The sequence below is a fragment of the Podarcis bocagei genome (genome assembly GCF_964188305.1).
Source record: "Podarcis bocagei genome assembly, chromosome: 5".
NCBI lineage: Eukaryota > Metazoa > Chordata > Lepidosauria > Squamata > Lacertidae > Podarcis > Podarcis bocagei.
Genome location: NC_138129.1, coordinates 101,495,291 through 101,515,072, shown reverse-complemented (window position 1 = coordinate 101,515,072; position 19,782 = coordinate 101,495,291). Strand labels below are relative to the sequence as shown.

Here is a 19,782-nt window from a genome sequence, read left to right as displayed (position 1 = left end):
TTTTATTTTTAGAATGATTACGGGGATGGCACTTGTAATTACTAACAAGGGATGTATGTTGGAAAAAGTTAAATGATTTGCTTGTAACACTAAATATCCCACAAGCACTGCTACTGCAGCCCATTATGTAAGAAATTTCATTTTTACAACAATCTGAACAGGTGGACTGTGAAAACAGCAATGTTGCCATGTATCTGCGCTAGCATTTCCCAACCTAGCACCCCACAAATGCTTTGGACGTCCATATCCATCAGCCCCAGGCAGCATAATTCAAGCCATCTGGCAGGCACCAGGTTGAGGAAGGCTCACCTAGACATGCCAGCCTGCCCTTCTGCCAGGCCTGCCCTTCTGTTCCATCTGCCCTCCCCTGGTTTCAGTTTTTATTTTCTATCTGACACTCAAAATGCTATAGCTATAGAACATGCTCAGTCCTCATCTGGCTGGGGATCTTTTTGGTACTGGGGTTGGTGGAAGGGGTGTTTCATTAGGGTGTTTTTAAAGTATTCATTTACTTCTGCTAACCTCAGGTTTCCTTCAAGCATACAAATATCTCCCTCTTGTTTCTCGCTGGCTCTGCTTTGGCTCCATTTCTTTTGGCATTCTCCCCACTGCCATTACTCTGCTCAGAAGAAAGAACCTTCTCCTCCATGCAAGTTGGCAGAAAGCAAAAGGTAGGTAGCATAAGTGAGAAAGTACATAGACAAAGAAGCACAGCTGGGATGAGATGCTCAAGGTGTGTCACGCTTCCCATCCTAGTTCTGCTCACCAAAAGCCAGAAGATCCGTTTGCTTATTCCAGCAACCCAACTTGATTTCTCACGGCACCCGAAGAGAACTCGGTGTTCAAGTATGAAACCACTGCAAAGAGCTTCAGGTACAAGTCACAGGAGTTCAGCAACAAAGCTGTTTTTAATTGGCAGTGTTTATATCTGAAAGCGGAAAAGCAAGACTACCCAAATTCTCATGGGCATTCCCTTGTCTTTGTGCAGATACCATGCCACCTACTGCTAGGTACAGAGGCTGGCTGTGGCAGCCCCTAGGGAGACATCCAACTTTCCTCTAGTTCTATGGATGTACCAACGCAGATTTTCAACCTCTGTACAAGATATTCTGATTCTGGGGCCTGAAACTATATTTTAAGCCAGATTTCAGGACCCAATGCTACAGCTCAGATTTAGATATTGTGTGGCTTGAACTAACCACAGTTCAAAATCCAAACTACAGCCTGAGCCATTGACAAACCAGAACTGAGAGCTGATTCTCTGCTTTGTTTCCCATCTGCTCAGCACTCCAGTGCAGTAGCTAGTTCGCACAATCCAAGGTCGTCAAGTCTGCTTAAACAAAGGCTACCAGCTTGGATTTGCTGTTTTCTCCCCTCTCTCAAAATACAGTGTCCTGCTTTTTATTTTTTAAAAAATAGTTAAAATGGCAACACCTTGATCACAGTACAAAGCTGGAGTAGTCAATGTGGTTCCCTCCAGAAGTTGATGGGCTCCAATTCCCATCCACCCCAGTAAGCAAGGCTGATGGAAATTGAAGTCCAAAGGACATCTATCTGGAGGGCACCATGTTAGCTTTCCCAGATATAATAATAATAATAATAATAATAATAATAATAATAATAATAATAATAATAATAATAATAAATAATATAAAGTAACAAGCCAACTATTTAAAATATTAAGCAGCCAATCCAGAATGAAATAAAATAGGAAGACAATGTTTCAGCACGTCAAATAGACAGATGGAATCAGATAAGCCATGAGGCTCTTCTGGGGAGGGAAAAGGAAAGTGGGGACAGAAATATCTCCCTTGGGTAAAACGTTTAATAGAAATTTCACTTTAATTCATCAGTGGAAGAAACGCTCAACGTAAGACTTACTTTGCTCTAGGTTGGTGTACTAATCCTGGAAGCTCTTTGTTAGGCTTAAGCCTTACATGTGAAGTGGCACTTTTTTCCTGAAAGAGAGAAAGAAGAGAGACAGACCAACCTGTTAGGGTTAAAAATAAGCAACAGTTATTTGCCATCAGATTGCAACTGAATGATAAAAGAGGCCACATATAATAAACACAGCGGTGCAAAAAATACAGGCGGAGAGGCCAAATGTTACAATGCTGAGCTATGAGAAACCAGCTCACAGATCAACACCCTGTTCGAAAATATTGTTTGAACACCCTGTTCTACGTGTTACGTTAAGCTTGTTCTCTCTCCTCCACAGGGCCTAAAAGTGTTATATCCCCCGGTCTTGCAGCAGATGCCAATCTCATTTTCTTACATGATCACATATGGACACACAGGGAATATATTCTAGAACTCACAAGGCGGGTGGGTGGATAATGGAAGCAGAGAGAGAGAGAGAGAGAGAGAGAGAGAGAGAGAGAGAGAGAGAGAGAGATGGGTGGGGGAGGGACTCAGAGCTATGAAAAGTTTGGGGTGTCGCAATGGAAAAGCAACTTTAGGCATAAAATCAGCCTATAGAGTCTATGGAGCGAATTTGGAGGATGAGCCAAGGAGCTGATGAGAAAAAGCAACAAGGTGGCTAGGGTAGTGAGAAAACATGGCTGTAAGTGTTACAGGCCATTTCTTAGAACACAGAGAAGATAGGATTCACTAGGATACAGTCATATACTCATTTTGGGTTACCCTGAAAAGCCAAATACCACAGTGAAAACACTCCAAATGAGGTAATTAAACCCTCAGGATTTTCTCTAGGAAACAGGAACCTCCGTGTATTCCCGGTGCAGTTTATGACTCGCTCACTGTCTTCTCCAGCCTTAGGAGCATCTCAATGACCTTCCATGGAAGCAGTGGCAAAAAGGCCAAACCCCATGACAGGGGTGGGGAACCTCTGGCTCTCCACAGGTTTCTGAACTACAACTCCCATTAGTCCCAAGCAAGCCCAGCCATTGGCCAGGGGGGATGAGAGTTGGGGTTCAGCAACATCCAGAGGGCCAAAGGCTCCCCCCCACACCTGCTCTAGAATGAAGCTGGGACCCTCCTCAGGCCGGCCCAGTTCTCACTGAGGCAACAGATCTGTTTCTCAGTTTTAACTCTGCAGCTGGCAATGTGGGTGCTTGAATGATGGGATGCTTCTTCATGAAAACGAATACAGTGGTACCTCAGGTTAAGTACTTAATTCGTTCCAGAGGTCCGTTCTTAACCTGAAACTGTTCTTAACCTGAAGCACCACTTTAGCTAATGGGGCCTCCTGCTGCCGCTGCGCCGCCGGAGCACGATTTCTGTTCTCATCCTGAAACAAAGTTATTAACCTGAGGTAATATTTCTGGGTTAGCGGAGTCTGTAACCTGAAGCATATGCAACCCGAGGTATCACTGTACCCCAACACAGAAAAACAGCAGCATCTGGGAGAAACCGGAAAGCTTCTTTCTGATATTTTATTTTCTAAAGTGCTAGGAACTGTTTTTGCATGGGTGGACATTCAGCTTTTGCCAGCCCTTATCTGCAGCCTGCTTGCTAAAGTCCCGACATAGATTTGCCACCTCAACGATAACTAGGCCATCCTCTCATCTGTTCAGACCACTTAAGAGCTTAGTGCTTTTCACTTAAAAAGAAGAAGAGCTTTTGAATTTGTGAATTTAGAAGCTCCGTGCAGCTAATGGATGATTTTGCAACAACAGCTATCACTATAAGATTCTTGCTGGTGCCTGACACCTTCTAGGGATGCAAAATTACAGGCTGAAAATAAGAGACTAAGATTCAGATAAGCAATGTTCTATGGCCTGGCTTTTGCTCAAAGCTATCAGTCTTGCCAGACCTTTCCACCCATTCTTTGGTAGTACAATATAGAGCCTCAGAATAAAGAGCACGGCCCATCTGCTGAGTTCCCTCGATCCCATGGGATAACTTTTAATCTTGCCTTGTCATAGCTATTTCAAGAGATATTATTTGCCTGCATGCATGGAAAACAGAGACTGCTGTCAGACTGAAGGGAGGGAGAAGGGAGGTGAGAAGAGTGTGCTACTGAGATCAGAACTAGGGGGAAGAAGCTACATGGGGAATGGGGAAAGCCAGAGGAACAAAGTCAGCATCCAGACACATGTAGGCATATGGTACTATTGTCACAGACTGATCATGTGTTTTTTAAAAAACTTACTATAACAATGATTTGAAATTAACTTCCCACCGTTCTCAAGCTGGCTTACAAATGCTAGAAAAAATACATGGTTAGGGCTGACAGCAAGAGCTGTTTGACAGTGGAATTTGCTGCCAAGGAGTGTGGTGGAGTCTCCTTCTTTGGAGGTCTTTAAGCAGAGGCTTGACAACCATATGTCAGGAGTGCTCTCATGGTGTTTCCTGCTTGGCAGGGGGTTGGACTCGATGGCCCTTGTGGTCTCTTCCAACTCTATGATTCTATGATTCTATGGCTTGTTACCGGAAAAATCCGAGGGCTCCCTTGGACAAAAACAAAGACACCAACCAGGATAACTTGGAGCAAAACAGCAGCCTGTAGGCTTGGCCTTTATTGAACTGTTGCAACAGGGTGTTCCCCTCACTTGCAAGAGAGAGGAAAGACCCAGAAAGATGGTGTGCAAGACCTTATAAAAACTTTTGAAATTCCCATCCTCTAGGTCAAGCCCACCCCCAGAAACATCATGCATACATTACAGAAAGGAGGAGTTGAGGGAGGAGTTGTGGAGGTAACCTGAGTATCTTGTCACCTGGCTGGTTCCTCCTTTCCCCCTCCCCCTGAGTCACTTCCAGGAGACAAAGGGGAGTTGGCAGTTTCCTGCCCCCAGAGGGAAGATCTGATCATTGTCCTTTGTTTCAGTCCATGCTGAATCCACTCCCATATGCAAGTTCTTTGTGATCTCGATGGTCTTCTGTCTAGGACCATCAGGGTTGGCATAGCAACTGGGCAGGGCTCCTGTGGATGTGCTGGGATGGTGAAGGGATTATGGCTGACAAGAACCAAGCCACCCCCCTTTGATAGTCCTTGTCATATGGAGTAAAACAAAAATGGAACAGTGCAAATCCGATGTATGGTTGATTTTTCTATGAATTTATAACAGAAGTGTGGCATATGTAGTGTGTGAGTGTGAGTGTGAGTGTGTGAAGTTTGTACAAACTGAATGATTGGGGTGGGGGGTTCCTGCTACAGGCTGGACTATAAATGGTTTTCAACATTGTGATATATCACCAGCTAAACATTGTGATATACTGATATATCACAATATCTAAAATAAGGATGGAGCTATGCAGAGGCATTGGCTGGCTTCATGTTTTTCCCCACAATATGATTTTTGCGTGCGCGCGCGCGCGCACACACACACACACACACACACCAGGATTCGTGAGATATTGCCAGGTAAAAAATTATGAAAATGATTATCACAATATGGACTTCAAACCAATTTTGGATAATATATTGATATATCACCCAGCCCTATAATGGTAATAGAAAATTTGATGTAAATTTGCATTTGATTGTATGGTTACACAATTGAGAGTCAGCATGCTACTTTCTGGATTGTGAATCTCCTTCGCTGGCTGTAACAGCAAGTAACTGGAGCCACGGTTAAGAGCCAACTGTGGTTTCCGTTTAAGACAGGATTTGAAACCATGGTTTACTCCTTGTTTCAGATCCTGGGTTACAGAATTAACACCACTGCAGATGGACCAATTAACCATGATTAGACCCAGCAAGGAGGGGGGATTTACATGCAAGAAGAGATTCTCATGATTCTATAATGGAAACACTGCACCAAGGAATTTGAGATGGCTTACAAGGCACTCTCTCATTTTATCTTCACAACAACCCTGTGGGGTTAAACCGAAAGAGGTCAATGAGTTACTCGAAGCTTCCCCCTATGTTTTAATCCAGATCTCCCTTGCAAACGGCCAGAATGAACGAAGAGGAGCCAAGAGGCACACACATTCCCGCTAAGCCATGGTTCTGCCCAGTGTGTCTATCACGGCAGTACAAGGCAGTTCCTATGTTTCTGATGTTCCTATCTAGAGGCTTGCCGTGGGCAGACTGAAAGAAAACACATTAGTAGCTAAGAGCATCTAAATTTATCTAGTAACTTAAATTTGTTGTCTAGTGGGGAAACAGCCAACCTTCTCATTTATTTGCCATCTGTTGCTCAGCAAGATTAATAGGCAGAAGGAATTTAACAGCACAAATAAAACTGAGCCCAATTCAGACTTGGGCCACTCATTTTTAACTTGGCAGGTCACGCTTTATTTAAAATGTCTATTCACAGAAATCCCAGATTTCTCACCCCCAGAAAGTATTATTCTTAAGTATCAACAAATTAAGGGCAGATTAATTACAAATGCTCTCTCAGCAGTAGCCACAGTGGTGCTCTCCAGACATAAGGACTACAACTCCCATCACTGGCCATTGTGGTTAGGGCTGATGGAATTGGAGTCCACAAAACCCACAAGGCTACCCTTGTTCTATCTGGCTTCTGGTCCAAAATGGTATTTATACTCTGCTTAAAATGTTATTAGTGATTTGGAAAACGCAACCAAGAGCTATTCCCAGGGCTGCTGACTTTCAAGATTTCAAGTCTTGTGGTATAAGAGATTTCTGCAATGGTTAAAATTAAAATGCTTAGCGATAAAACAAAACAGATTAAAAACCATGACAATGTAATCTCACTCTTGATAGCTCTATCATACAAATTGGGGTGGGGGGTGGGGGTGGGGAGAGGGAGAGCATAATGCTTACATTCCAAAAATAAAAATAAAAAGACAAATTGTTGAATTTATTCAACTCTTTTCACTGATGCTGGACTTCAGTGACAACTGTGACCTTTGCTGGCCTGACTTTTACGTTTGATAAACATAACTTCAGAGACTTTGACTTACTTCCCAGTTTACCTTTTACGAAGCCTATCTGAGGTAGGGAGATGCAGGGATGATCTTCACAGATTTTGCAATTGGGGAGGAAAAAGTTAATGCTTCCCTACCCAGCTGTGACACCCTTGAAAGTGCTCCCCCAGCCACAATTAGATTAGAAAAACAGCCTTCCCTTGACTCCCGGGGGGGGGGGCTATTTTCAAGACTAATATCCATGCAAAGGAAGGGGGAGGAATGAGACATGGGGCCAGGTGGGGAAATCCCAAGGGCCACATCTGTCCCATGGGCTGGCAATTTATTGAACATGTAATTTTAAAACAAAAAGCAGATATAATTTGTTTGCAGGAGACACACGTGGCAAAAAAAACACGAGAGTCCTGATTAATAAAAAGATTGGAATGGAATTTATAACTGTGGATAAAAAGAAGAAAAGAGGAGTTTTGCTGTATATTAACTCAAAGCTTGAGCCCAAACAATTATTTAAAGACAAACAAGGAAGAGTGAGAGCAGTACAGATCATCTCGGAAAGTGAAAAAGTGTTAATAACTGGGATCTATGCCCCTAATGAAAAGAAAGCAGAATTTTATAAAAAGAGACAGACCTTTTAGAATATGCAGACCAAAAAATGATATTAATGGGGGATTTGAATGGGGTTGTATCCTTAGGAATGGACAGAACAATTAGGAAAACAGATACAAAGAAAGGGAGACTCCCAATAACATTTTTCAATTTGGTGGAAAATTAAATTTAATTGATGCTTGGAGATCAAAACATATTTTGGATAGGGAATATACATTTTTCTCACATGCCGTATTTTTCGCTCTATAGGATGCACCGGATGATAAGACGCACCTAGTTTGGGGGGGGAGGAAACAAGAAAAAAAAAATTGAACCCCAGAAGCCAGAACAGCAAGAGGGATCTGGCTTGTGGGATAGCCTCTCGCTGTTCTGGCTTCGGGGACATCCTTTGAAGCCTCCGCAGGGCAGCGGGGTGCCTTCACCCTGCTGCCCTGCGGAGGCTTTGCGCAGCTAACCCCAAGCTAGAACAGCGAGACGGAGCGCTGCGCAGCGCTCCTTCTCCCTGTTCCTGGCTTTGGGCTTAGCTGCGCAGCCTGCATTCACTCCATAGGATGCACACACATTTCCCCTTACTTTTTAGAAGGGAAAAAGTGCGCCCTATAGAGCGAAAAATACGGTATATGAAAGTAGTGCAAGAACAGACGTGATATGGGTCTCTAAAAACTTTATGGAAGGAAATTTGAATTAAAACAGTAAAATGTGATGGCATGCAATTGGGATAAAACAATAAGGATAAGAAAAAAGAGGTTTAAGTAAATTATGCAGAAAAGGTATATATTAAATGAACCAGGAAAGGAAATGGAGGAAAGTCTGGAGGTTAAAGAGAACTTCTGAAAAGATATTTTCTTTCTTTTCCTTTCTTTTTCTTCTTTCTTTTTCTTTGCTTCTCTTTACTTTTATTTCACTTTTTATTTTTTATGTTGGATATTTTGTCTCTTTAATTCTACTTGATGGAAAATACTTTGTTGAAGTTGAAATTGTAAAACCAATAGCATTTATTTACAAAAAAAAAAAAATCCTTGTGAGCTCTTGTCAGCATCTATGTACTGATGGTTGCTACCAGTGCTATTTTTCTATAATAAAAAAGAGGTGCCTTGTTCTCTTATAACAGCAATGGCACCCACCTGAGAGGTGCTAGAATTGAGTTCCAGCTGAAAATAAAACCCCGGTTGCTACACAGATTCCACTGGAACTCTGGCAAATGACATCATTCCTGTGTTCTCCTTTCCTGCAGCGAGGTCTTCACAACCATTTCCTTTCATTGGAAGCTGCCCAGAGTGGCTGGGGTAACCCGGTCAGATGGGCAGCAGCTCAAGAAATAAATGGTTGTTGTTGCCTTTCTGAGGACTTGCTGGCTACCCACTGGCTTGCACTGTCAGGGGAGGGGGCACCTTTGGCCAGGAGGGACAGTTCCCCTCGGAGGAAAGGTGGGATTCAAGCCTCCAGGCAAATTAAATTCCACCAAGTTGGAGGTCTATTCTTGATACTCAGGTAAAAATGGGTGGGGGTTGCCTGGAATCCAGCAGATTCTATTTTGAAAAGGCTAGAAAACAAAAGACTCTCTGAACAATCTCATTGTTTGGGGGACCTGCCCAAAATCCTGCACTTACCAGGCAACGCTGAAATGCATTTGCCCACGTAATGTTGCATTTTTATATTTTTATGTATTCTAGGGAGATTTGCTACAACTTCTTTTGGTATATGCTGTGTGATCTCTGACCTTCTCTACAATAAAGTCATTTCTGTTTAACTGTGATATGATGCCTTTTGAATTTCTGCTCTCAAGCTCACTTTATTTAACAGAATTTGTGTGCCACTTAATTGTAAAAGAACCTCTACGTGGTTTACATACAACAGACATTAAAATGGTCAATACAAAGCTAGAATTCAAAAAAAAGTAAACAAATAAAATCAAAATATAACCAGCGGTTAAAACAGGCACTCTAGATACCATCATGCTTCATATTTTGCTGGCTTTACACATCATAAATCAGTCCTGGGAACTACTCTTGATACAGCAGAGCTTGATTTATAGCACAGAACACAACTACCTTATAATATGATCATAGCACATCCAGAAAACACAAAACAACACAGTTCAAGAAGAACGTAAATGATTCCCAAAATATAATTATAAATGGGCCTCTTACGTATGCACCTTAAGCATGTATACAAACTCAGTGAAAGGTGTGAACTTGCTTTTGCCAGATAATCTCATAATCTCAACGAAGCCTTCCCTTTTCTGATCTTCCATATTGAAAATCCCTGTTCACAACAATATGTTGTGGGGAACTGTAGAAGGATAGCCAATGCTGTTGAAGAGAGGCATGCATACTTTTTCTGGTTGCATATCCACACACACACAAACACGTACTGTACTGTAATTTCAACTGTTTCTTTGAATCTTCCTGGCACACCAGACCCTTGGAGAGCCACTGTTCTGGGGGGACGAGACAGGTAATGAGTGGAACAAAGGATGCAACTTTGACCTTACTATATCAGGCTAGATTGCAGCCACACCAATTCCTAAGCAGATCAAGAGACATATCCACCCAGGAAAGCAAGAGGCATCATCACTGCTGAAGGACGCATTCCAGCCAGGCAAAGGCACCTGAGTGGGGTGCAGAGCAGAGGGAGTTAAGGACTGGAATCAAATTCCAAGGGCTGGCTATAGAGGTCTGGAGGCTATATTTGCCCCCCGCCCCGGCTTGAGTTTATCAATCTCTGATTTAGGGAAACAAACTAGGATAACTAACCACCGTTTAGAAAAGAAAGTACCCGATCTCCTCCTTGTGGTCACAGTGGATGAAGTGGGAGGAGTGCCTGAGTCTGAGACTCACTGCTATTCAAACACGTAGTGGTATATTTTAGTGTTACCGTATTTTTCGCTCTATAACACGCACCCGACCATAACACACACGTAGTTTTTAGAGGAGGAAAATCCGTAGGCATGCCACCCATAGGCATTGCCTCCATAACACGCACAGACATTTCCCCTTACTTTCTAGGAGGAAAAAAGTGAGTGTTATGGTGCAAAAAATACGGTATGTGTGATTGCAGCCATTAGTATTCCAATCCTAACCAGGTTTACTCAGAAACAAGATGCAGTGCATTCTAGGGCACCAAATTCCTAGCGAACATGGCAAGGGTTGCAGGCACAGCCATAAAAGGTAACACAGTACACGGAAGATAGTATGTTCTCAATGTAACTTTTATTCTCAGAACAATGAAAACAGCAGCAGCAGCTTTGCTGACTTTTTAGGGAGGAGAAAAGTTCTAGAAAAGTTCCCTAGAGATGAATTCTGGCCTCTTAAGAACACGTGTTTCCTTGTAGATTTGGAACAATGTTCATCTAGTCCAGAATTCTGCTTCCAACAGTTACCAGTCAGATGCCACTAAAACATCACAAACAATGCGAAGAGTGACTAGTGGGGTGCCACAGGGTTCTGTCTTGGGCCCGGTCTTATTCAACATCTTTATCAACGACTTGGATGATGGACTCAAGGGCATCCTGATCAAATTTGCAGATGACACCAAACTGGGAGGGGTGGCTAACGCCCCAGAGGACAGGATCACACTTCAAAACGACCTTGACAGATTAGAGAACAGGGCCAAAACAAACAAGATGAATTTTAACAGGGAGAAATGTAAAGTATTGCACTTGGGCAAAAAAAATGAGAGGCACAAATACAAGATGGGTGACACCTGGCTTGAGAACAGTACATGGGAAAAGGATCTAGGAGTCTTGGTTGACCACAAACTTGACATGAGCCAACAGTGTGACGCGGCAGCTAAAAAAGCCAATGCAATTCTGGGCCTCATCAATAGGAGTACAGCATCTAGATCAAGTAATAGTGCCACTGTATTCTGCTCTGTTCAGACCTCACCTAGAGTACTGTGTCCAGTTCTGGGCACCACAGTTCAAGAAGGACACTGACAAACTGGAACGTGTCCAGAGGAGGGCAACCAAAATGGGTCAAAGGCCTGGAAACGATGCCTTATGAGGAACGGCTAAGGGAGCTGGGCATGTTTAGCCTGGAGAAGAGGAGGTTAAGGGGTGATATGATAGCCATGTTCAAATATATAAAAGGATGTCACATAGAGGAGGGAGAAAGGTTGTTTTCTGCTGCTCCAGAGAAGCGGACACGGAGCACTGGATCCAAACTACAAGAAAGAAGATTCCACCTAAACATTAGGAAGAACTTCCTGACAGTAAGAGCTGTTTGACAGTGGAATTTGCTGCCAAGGAGTGTGGTGGAGTCTCCTTCTTTGGAGGTCTTTAAGCAGAGGCTTGACAACCATATGTCAGGAGTGCTCTGATGGTGTTTCCTGCTTGGCAGGGGGTTGGACTCGATGGCCCTTGTGGTCTCTTCCAACTCTATGATTCTATGATTCTATGAATACATAAAAGTTATGGGTCCCTGCTTCTTTCCAGCATCAGACAATTAGACAAGCATCAGACAATTAGAGATATATTACCTCTAATAGCCTTTCCTTAGAACTGCACTAAATGTTCTCATATTGCAATACAGTGGTACCTCACGTTAAGTACTTAATTCGTTCCAGAGGTCCGTTCTTAACCTGAAACTGTTCTTAACCTGAAGCACCACCGGAGCATCATTTCTGTTCTCATCCTGAAGCACTATTTCTGGGTTAGCGGAGTCTGTAACCTGAAGCGTATGTAACCTGAGGGACCACTGTATTCAGGTTGAAAGTAAAGATTCTGGATAGATATATTTCCCTAAAAATCCTCATGAGCACATTTTCCTTTTTAAAAATAAAAATCCGTCTGTCATCATTTTCCCTCTCTGCTGCTCCTTCTGCGCCATCTTAATTTGCTAATTACCTACCCCCTTGAATTTAAGTCCTTTCCCCCTCTGACTTCAGCAGTTGTAGACAAATCGGGGATCATAGAGTAAAAAAGAAGGTATCATAGAGCTACATGTACAAATTAGATTTTCCATGTGACATTGTTAAGCACAAAGATCAACGAAAGCACCACCTGTGCTTTCTAGCTGCCACCATGGTGATCCCAACACAGTGATCACATAGTGAACGAGCTGACGACACAACACCACGCATCCAATCGGATTTAGTTGTCTTTCATACATCATGATGGGTAAATGAAGTCATTTGGGAGTGACGGCAATGCTTCCTGCAAAGCACTTTCAAAACAATTCTTGAAAAACTGCCGGTTCCTTTTGACATTGCTGAAAATGTTCATGAAGAGAAGTGCATATTTTTTGCTTCATCCCACCGCAGGCTAACTGATACATCTTGAATTTGTTTAATTCTTCAGTGGATTTTGAAACCACCACCCTATCTTGGCAGTGAATTCCATAGCTAAGTATGCATTGCGTGAAGTACTTTCTTTCACTTGCCCTGAATGCACTGCCAATCAGCTCCAGTGAATGACTCAAGATCCTTCATAGCAACTACCACCACCTCCCACACGGATGATTTTTCGCTTTAAACATGTTACAGTGCAGCTTAAAGAGACTTAGTTAAGTTCTGATACATGCTGTTCCAGAGAAGATAGAATTCTGAGCTTAATATTTGGATATTCCATTTGCCTGTTTGATGAAATAAATAGTTCCTACGATCATTTCTGATCACTTTACCACACATGCGCCTCAGTTATTTGAAGATTATTAGTGTATAGGCTCAATCCGACATCAAAGCCAAAGTGATTATATTTGCTACATGGGTTAATTATCTTTTCACTGCACTAGGGTAAGCTTTACTCTACAGGAATTTCAGGGTATTAACAGGCAGCAGCAACTGCGCAACTAGGTGCCATTAGTAGGGTAGAAATCACTAGCCTCACAATAATGAAGTGCCTGTCACTGTTTTCACTACAAACCAATTTCAAAGAAGCTTAGGAACTCCATTTAAAATAATTCTCTCCCTAGAGTTACTTTGGAGGATTTCAGGCCATGAGATGCTGTCTTCCGTTCCTTCTTTGCTATCAGCTCACACATAATGGGCCAGCCCAGACATAAGTATCTTTGCTATAGTATAAACCAAACCTTGCTCTCATCACTGATTTCCCACAAGAAAGGTCTTTATGCAGGAAACTTCACTATAGATCACCACATTCAATGGTCCTACATGAGGTTTATCTGCTGCTTGAAGGCATCTGGGAAAGCTGCCAATTGCTATGTCTTCCAAATGCATGCAGTGAGCGACCTGAGAGCAAGACTCTAACATTTGGTATTATGCATGGAGAGGTTTTGTGTTAATTGTAGGAATTCCTTGACCTGCAAAGGAATCCTAGGATTCTCTGTATGGTATTCAAGGCTCTCGCTCCCAAGAAAGCACAGCTATTTCCTACAGAGCCCTTTCTCGTGTCCCAGCTTTTGTGTGACTCTGCAATGCCCGTAATTCCTGATCCCTGGCTATGCTGGATGGAGATGATGGAACCATACTGACAATCTTGGATGGCAGCTATAGCATTAGACCTATTGTGACTGCAACTGTCTTGCCAGAAGAGTGATGGTCTATCAAGTGTTGTTGTTGACATCTGTCTGTCCTGAGAGGCAATGGAGCATGCTTCTGGGGGTGAAGTGAAAGCGCTGTGTTAGCAGCATCAAAGTGACCTCCCTGGGCTGCAAGCCTGGGCAGTGTGTATGAAGGTCATGGGTTGCCCAGTCGAAAGGGCTTCCCTCTCACTGGCACCAGCTGAGCTGCAGGAGTTGCCGGAAGGAGGCGTACAAGGTGCCATCCAACTGTCTTAGGGACTCCACTCTGGATTTGTGTAGGGTTTACTCCTTAGCCTTTTCTTCTCCCAGAGATATCCCCCAAAGTAGGAGAGGTTTAGGATCAGAGTGTTCCATCTCCTAGATGGGCTCCCTTTCCAGGTTGACAAGCCCCACCTGCCCCTTAAGTGTAACTTATAAATATTCCAACAGCTACAACAGTATTGTTGTGATGGTACCCTTCACACATTACACCAGGGAATTTTGTTGACTCTGAAAATACAGCCACTGTTTCGTGTAGAAAATTAGCTCCCCTCACATTAACCAGCACTGATCAATGTAAAGAACATATAAATTTGTCTTATAGCAGCTCAGATCATTAGCTCATCTTGCAGAGTGCTGTTCTCCATTGAGTGGCAGCAGTTCTCCCTAACTCTCAAGCACAGATCTTTCCTAGACCTGCTTCCCCAAATTCTTTTTACTGGAAATGCCGGAGATAAGAGCCTAAACACAAAGCACCTGCTCTTTGGCCAATCTCTGACCCCTCAATCACAAACGAAAAAAAATGTTATCAGACAAACTCCTAACAGACCCTAAGTCATTTTCTTTGCAGCTTTCGCATTACATAAAAACTAGTGACAACAGGATGATCTAAATATAGATTTCTGGTCTTATTAGATTCCATTCACACTTCCTTCTCTTAGTGTTTACGCAGGCAATTATTTTGTTCTAGTAATTAAGTTGTCAGCCTGCCAGAAACATATTCATGTTATGCGGGCCACATCCTTCATTTCCTACAATCACCAGCAGCACAAAACAGCTGGAGACCATCGATTATGCTGTAAACTTACAACAAAGTGGTATTTAGAGGCATTGGGTGGTGGGAGAATAAATTCAGGTTATCATGTTATTCACTACAATCTAATGCCGGAACTGCACAGTCTCCCAAATTGGCAGGCGCATAGATACATGCGCACATACCCAGGGCCACAATTAAAATATTCACATGTCCTTCGATCAACACAGACAAAGCCACTGGAAAAGCATGGCACAGCAACAAGGAGTCCAAGCACCCTTTCAACACAATTGTGATAAGTAATGATTATTTTACAGTTTGGACAGCGTCATGTAGACGCCTGTACAAACACAACCGTGACATGAGTCAATAGATTCTGGCACTGCTCCATTATTGATGCACATTTTGCCCTGGGCTCCTAGAAAATACATTTCATGATCTGCCACTGGCGTGAGGTGCTTTTTTTTATAAAAAAAAACACAATACCTCGTAATTGAGGCACTTCAGGCAATAATGGAGGCTCGCCCGTTCATTTTACTAGATGTTGCTCAGCTATTGCCTGGAGCATCTCAGCCCTGCAAAACACAAAAAGCACTTTAAAATATGGTTTATGGTTGCATTCTGTATACTGGAGAAACAAACAACTCCCCTTTCCACTTTTGCTAGACCAGGGTTTCCATTACAAGCAAAACAAAGAACCGCTTTCAGATTTCAAAAACAGGAAACAGATTGGTAATGTTTGTGAGACTGAGGCCTTGTGCGTCTTTTATGAACCTAAAATATCAAAATGCCTGAAAGGGAAAACATAACAAAAATAGAAGCACTTCTGAGTCAAGAAGTCAGAAAATCCCTATTTTAAGAAGAAGAATGGGAATATCTGTTGTTATTTGCAGATTGCAAAGCATTACTCAAACCCCATCTTCCAAATTAATCTTTAAAGCTACTTAATATTTATCAGATCCTTTGGGAGAATAACAGATGATGAGGAGAGGCCAAATCATTTGTGTCCTTGAAGAATCATTTTATCTTCAGTGGGGGGAAGTCAAGAGATAGCGGGGTCCCACAGGGAATTTCCCAGAGCAGGGAGTGCACAATGTGTGTTTCACAACACTTTACACTTCATTAGCACATTTTCTCCCAGTGGTCTCTCCAATGAATTCCAAAACAGTAATGAATCCAGCCTCTTAGTTGCAGAAAGTTTTACGTTATAATTGTTCATCAGCTATGGCTGGCACTGACGGCAGTCCAGAGCTGTTAATAGGTTGGTGGCCAACTTTCTGGAATAGCACAATCTGGCAACTGGGGCAATTTCTGGGGTCACAAAGCAGAGATGGAGATGCATTTCCTATTTCAACACTGTCTACAACCATTGCAAGGATGAGCTTAAGGAGGACATATACACCAGGCTCCACAACTTACGCACATTTAACTCAGCTTTATGCCACCCGCCATTGAACCCATTGTGTTTTGACAATACACAATTTTGGCTTTAGGCATGATCCCCAGAATGTAACCCCCATGTAAGCTGCGAGTCTACAAGTACAATGGTACCTCTAGATGCGAACATGCTACCTTCATGCATCTGCCCCAAACCCTCCCAAAGCATGACCTAATGGAGATGGGGGGGGGGCTGTAGGAAGAGTTGCAACACACCCCTGTTAGGAGTTCATATTGTGGTTTTGCTCCTGGCAGGAGGTCCTAGGTTGATTTCCTGAGAGTGACATTTGAACATACTTAAGACTGCAGCTTTAAACTTCTAGCCACACCAGAAATACACACAGGAAAAGGCAGGTTCAACCAATTGTCCTCGACTTCGCAGCAGGCAATATGTAAAATGCTGAGGCAAGAGTCCTGCCCTTGGCCTACCAGGCGAGGCCCCTCAAATTAACCTGGTGCATTTTCCAATTAACAGGTTGTCCCATAAAGCCTTCCCTTCACTTTCAGAATTGCAGTTTACATTTAATACCTTGTTTGTTATTTACAGCTTTCATATGGCAAGCTGCCACCTCAGCAAATCTCAAGGAAGCGCTTCACCGACAGCTCTGCGGCTTCTTTAGCGCCCCTCTAAGTATTTCACAGATGAAAAAGGCACCTATAAATTGGTAACACTTATTGTCACACCAAAGTTCATTACAGTGCAGAAGGCTCTCCTGCCTGCCACATACAGTGGTACCTCAGGTTACAGACGCTTCAGGTTACAGACTCCGCTAACCCAAAAATAATACCTCGGGTTAAGAACTTTGCTTCAGGATGAGAACAGAAATTGTGCTCTGGCGGCGCAGCAGCAGGAGGAGGCCCCATTAGCTAAAGTGGTGCTTCAGGTTAAGAACGGACCTCCAGAACGAATTAAGTACTTAACCTGAGGTACCACTGTATTGCATTCACTTAATGAGCAACAGCCTGATCTGCACAGGCTTCTGCAGTTGGGGCACTGAAAAACTTTCCAAAACAATGTACTTAAAACAAACAAACAAAGAACAACAGAAGAATATTTAATATCACAATGGATCTTGAGTATCACTTGTACAGATCAAAGCAGGCATCTTTTGAAGGGTTGTTTCGTTCTTGTTTTTAGTATGCATTTTGTGATTTTATTTTGCATTTTTATGCTGTGAACCCCCCTGAGATTGATAGAGGGCAGGATACAAATTTAATAAATGAAATAAATAAATATAGATAAGGCAATTGTCTAAACATTAGGGTTGCCATATTTCAAAAAGTGAAAATCTGGACCTTACTTGAGATTTTACAAAATAAATAAATAAAGTTTTTGAGCTAAAATTTACACTTCCGACATATGTCTGGATTTCCCTGGACATTTCAGCAATTTCCAGGCGTATGGCAACCCCCACTATACCTTCTGTTGCCAACGTGTGATGTGTTCAGTTCTGTGGGGGCACCAGGAGAAAAGTGGGAAGCTCCTTCTGCTGTATTGGAGCACATCTTCTTTAAAGAAGCTGGTAAAATGTGGTCTTGACTATGCTACCACTCAGTGGATTTCTAACTGGCTGACTGACCGAACCCAAAGGGTGCTCATCAATGGTTCCTCTTCATCCTGGAGAAGAGTGACTAGTGGGGTGCCACAGGGTTCTGTCTTGGGCCCGGTCTTATTCAACATCTTTATCAACGACTTGGATGATGGACTCAAGGGCATCCTGATCAAATTTGCAGATGACACCAAACTGGGAGGGGTGGCTAACACCCCGGAGGACAGGATCACACTTCAAAACGACCTTGACAGATTAGAGAACTGGGCAAAAACAAACAAGATGAATTTTAACAGGGAGAAATGTAAAGTATTGCACTTGGGCAAAAAAAATGAGAGGCACAAATACAAGATGGGTGACACCTGGCTTGAGAGCAGTACATGGGGAAAGGATCTAGGAGTCTTGGTTGACCACAAACTTGACATGAGCCAACAGTGTGACGCGGCAGCTAAAAAAGCCAATGCAATTCTGGGCTGCATCAATAGGAGTATAGCATCTAGATCAAGGGAAGTAATAGTGCCACTGTATTCTGCTCTGGTCAGACCTCACCTGGAGTACTGTGTCCAGTTCTGGGCACCACAGTACAAGAAGGACAATGACAAACTGGAACGTGTCCAGAGGAGGGCAACCAAAATGGTCAAAGGCCTGGAAACGATGCCTTATGAGGAACGGCTAAGGGAGCTGGGCATGTTTAGCCTGGAGAAGAGGAGGTTAAGGGGTGATATGATAGCCATGTTCAAATATATAAAAGGATGTCACATAGAGGAGGGAGAAAGGTTGTTTTCTGCTGCTCCAGAGAAGCGGACACGGAGCAATGGATCCAAACTACAAGAAAGAAGATTCCACCTAAACATTAGGAAGAACTTCCTGACAGTAAGAGCTGTTCGACAGTGGAATATGCTGCCAAGGAGTGTGGTGGAGTCTCCTACTTTGGAGGTCTTTAAGCAGAGGCTTGACAACCATATGTCAGGAGTGCTCTGATGGTGTTTCCTGCTTGGCAGGGGGTTGGACTCGATGGCCCTTGTGGTCTCTTCCAACTCTATGATTCTATGATTCTATGAAATATTGTTAACAAACCCAGATTTGGATTACATTGTACATGCTGATATGTAATACTGCTTATTTCCATAAATGCTCTTTCCCAGAATGGTTGCACAAGTTCTCTTGACCACCACATGTGGAACATTGTACCAACTGCCGCCTGCATCCTCTGCAGCACATTGTTTTGTCTATGTAACTATATTGTAAAGGTGTTAAAGGCAATCTATAAATAAAAGAATTTTCTCTTTCACAGGTCTCTTTCTTAAAGGCTTTTCTGCCCACAAACTGTTCCAGTCATCTGCCCTATGATCATTTTAATAATAATAATAATAATAATAATAATAATAATAATAATAATAATTTATTTATACCCTGCCCATCTGGCTGGGTTTCCCCAACCACTCTGGGCGGCTTCCAACAAAATATTAAAATACAATAATGTATTTGCACCCTCAGCCTCTGTAAAAGGCAAAATAGAGAGAATGGCCTGGGGTGGCGACAGGGAGAGCCTTTGCAAAACAGGGAGAACTGGAACTTCTGCAGCAGTTGGGCTACTAACTCTCAACAGCCTTAGCTCTCTAGTATTAGGAGTTATAGCACACCTATGAATATCTGAACTACAATCATATGCATATTCACATTTCATGCTATCCATTCCAAATCTTGTTTTCTTTGGTTTTACCAGGCACCAGCTGCACTGATCAGATGGTGGCCAAGTATACAAAGCTCCCTCCTCTTCCCAGCTCTCACGCAATTTGGAGAAAATGAAGCACTTCACATCTGAGCCCCACTCCCCACGGCTCTTTGAACAACCCCCCCCCCCAAGCCCAATTAAAATGGGCAGCACCTATTTCTC

General features: G+C 42.9%; 1 protein-coding gene across 2 annotated transcripts in view; it reads right to left on the bottom strand.

Moving 5' to 3' along the window:
• Nucleotides 1–19,782, bottom strand: part of LOC308586613 (uncharacterized protein C1orf21) — a 180,374-nt gene that overhangs the window by 50,880 nt on the left and 109,712 nt on the right. For both annotated transcript variants that reach the window (XM_081193359.1, XM_081193358.1), the window contains exon 4: nt 1,882–1,958. In XM_081193359.1, coding sequence (XP_081049485.1) covers nt 1,882–1,958 — 77 coding nt within the window. The remainder of the gene's footprint in view (nt 1–1,881; nt 1,959–19,782) is intronic.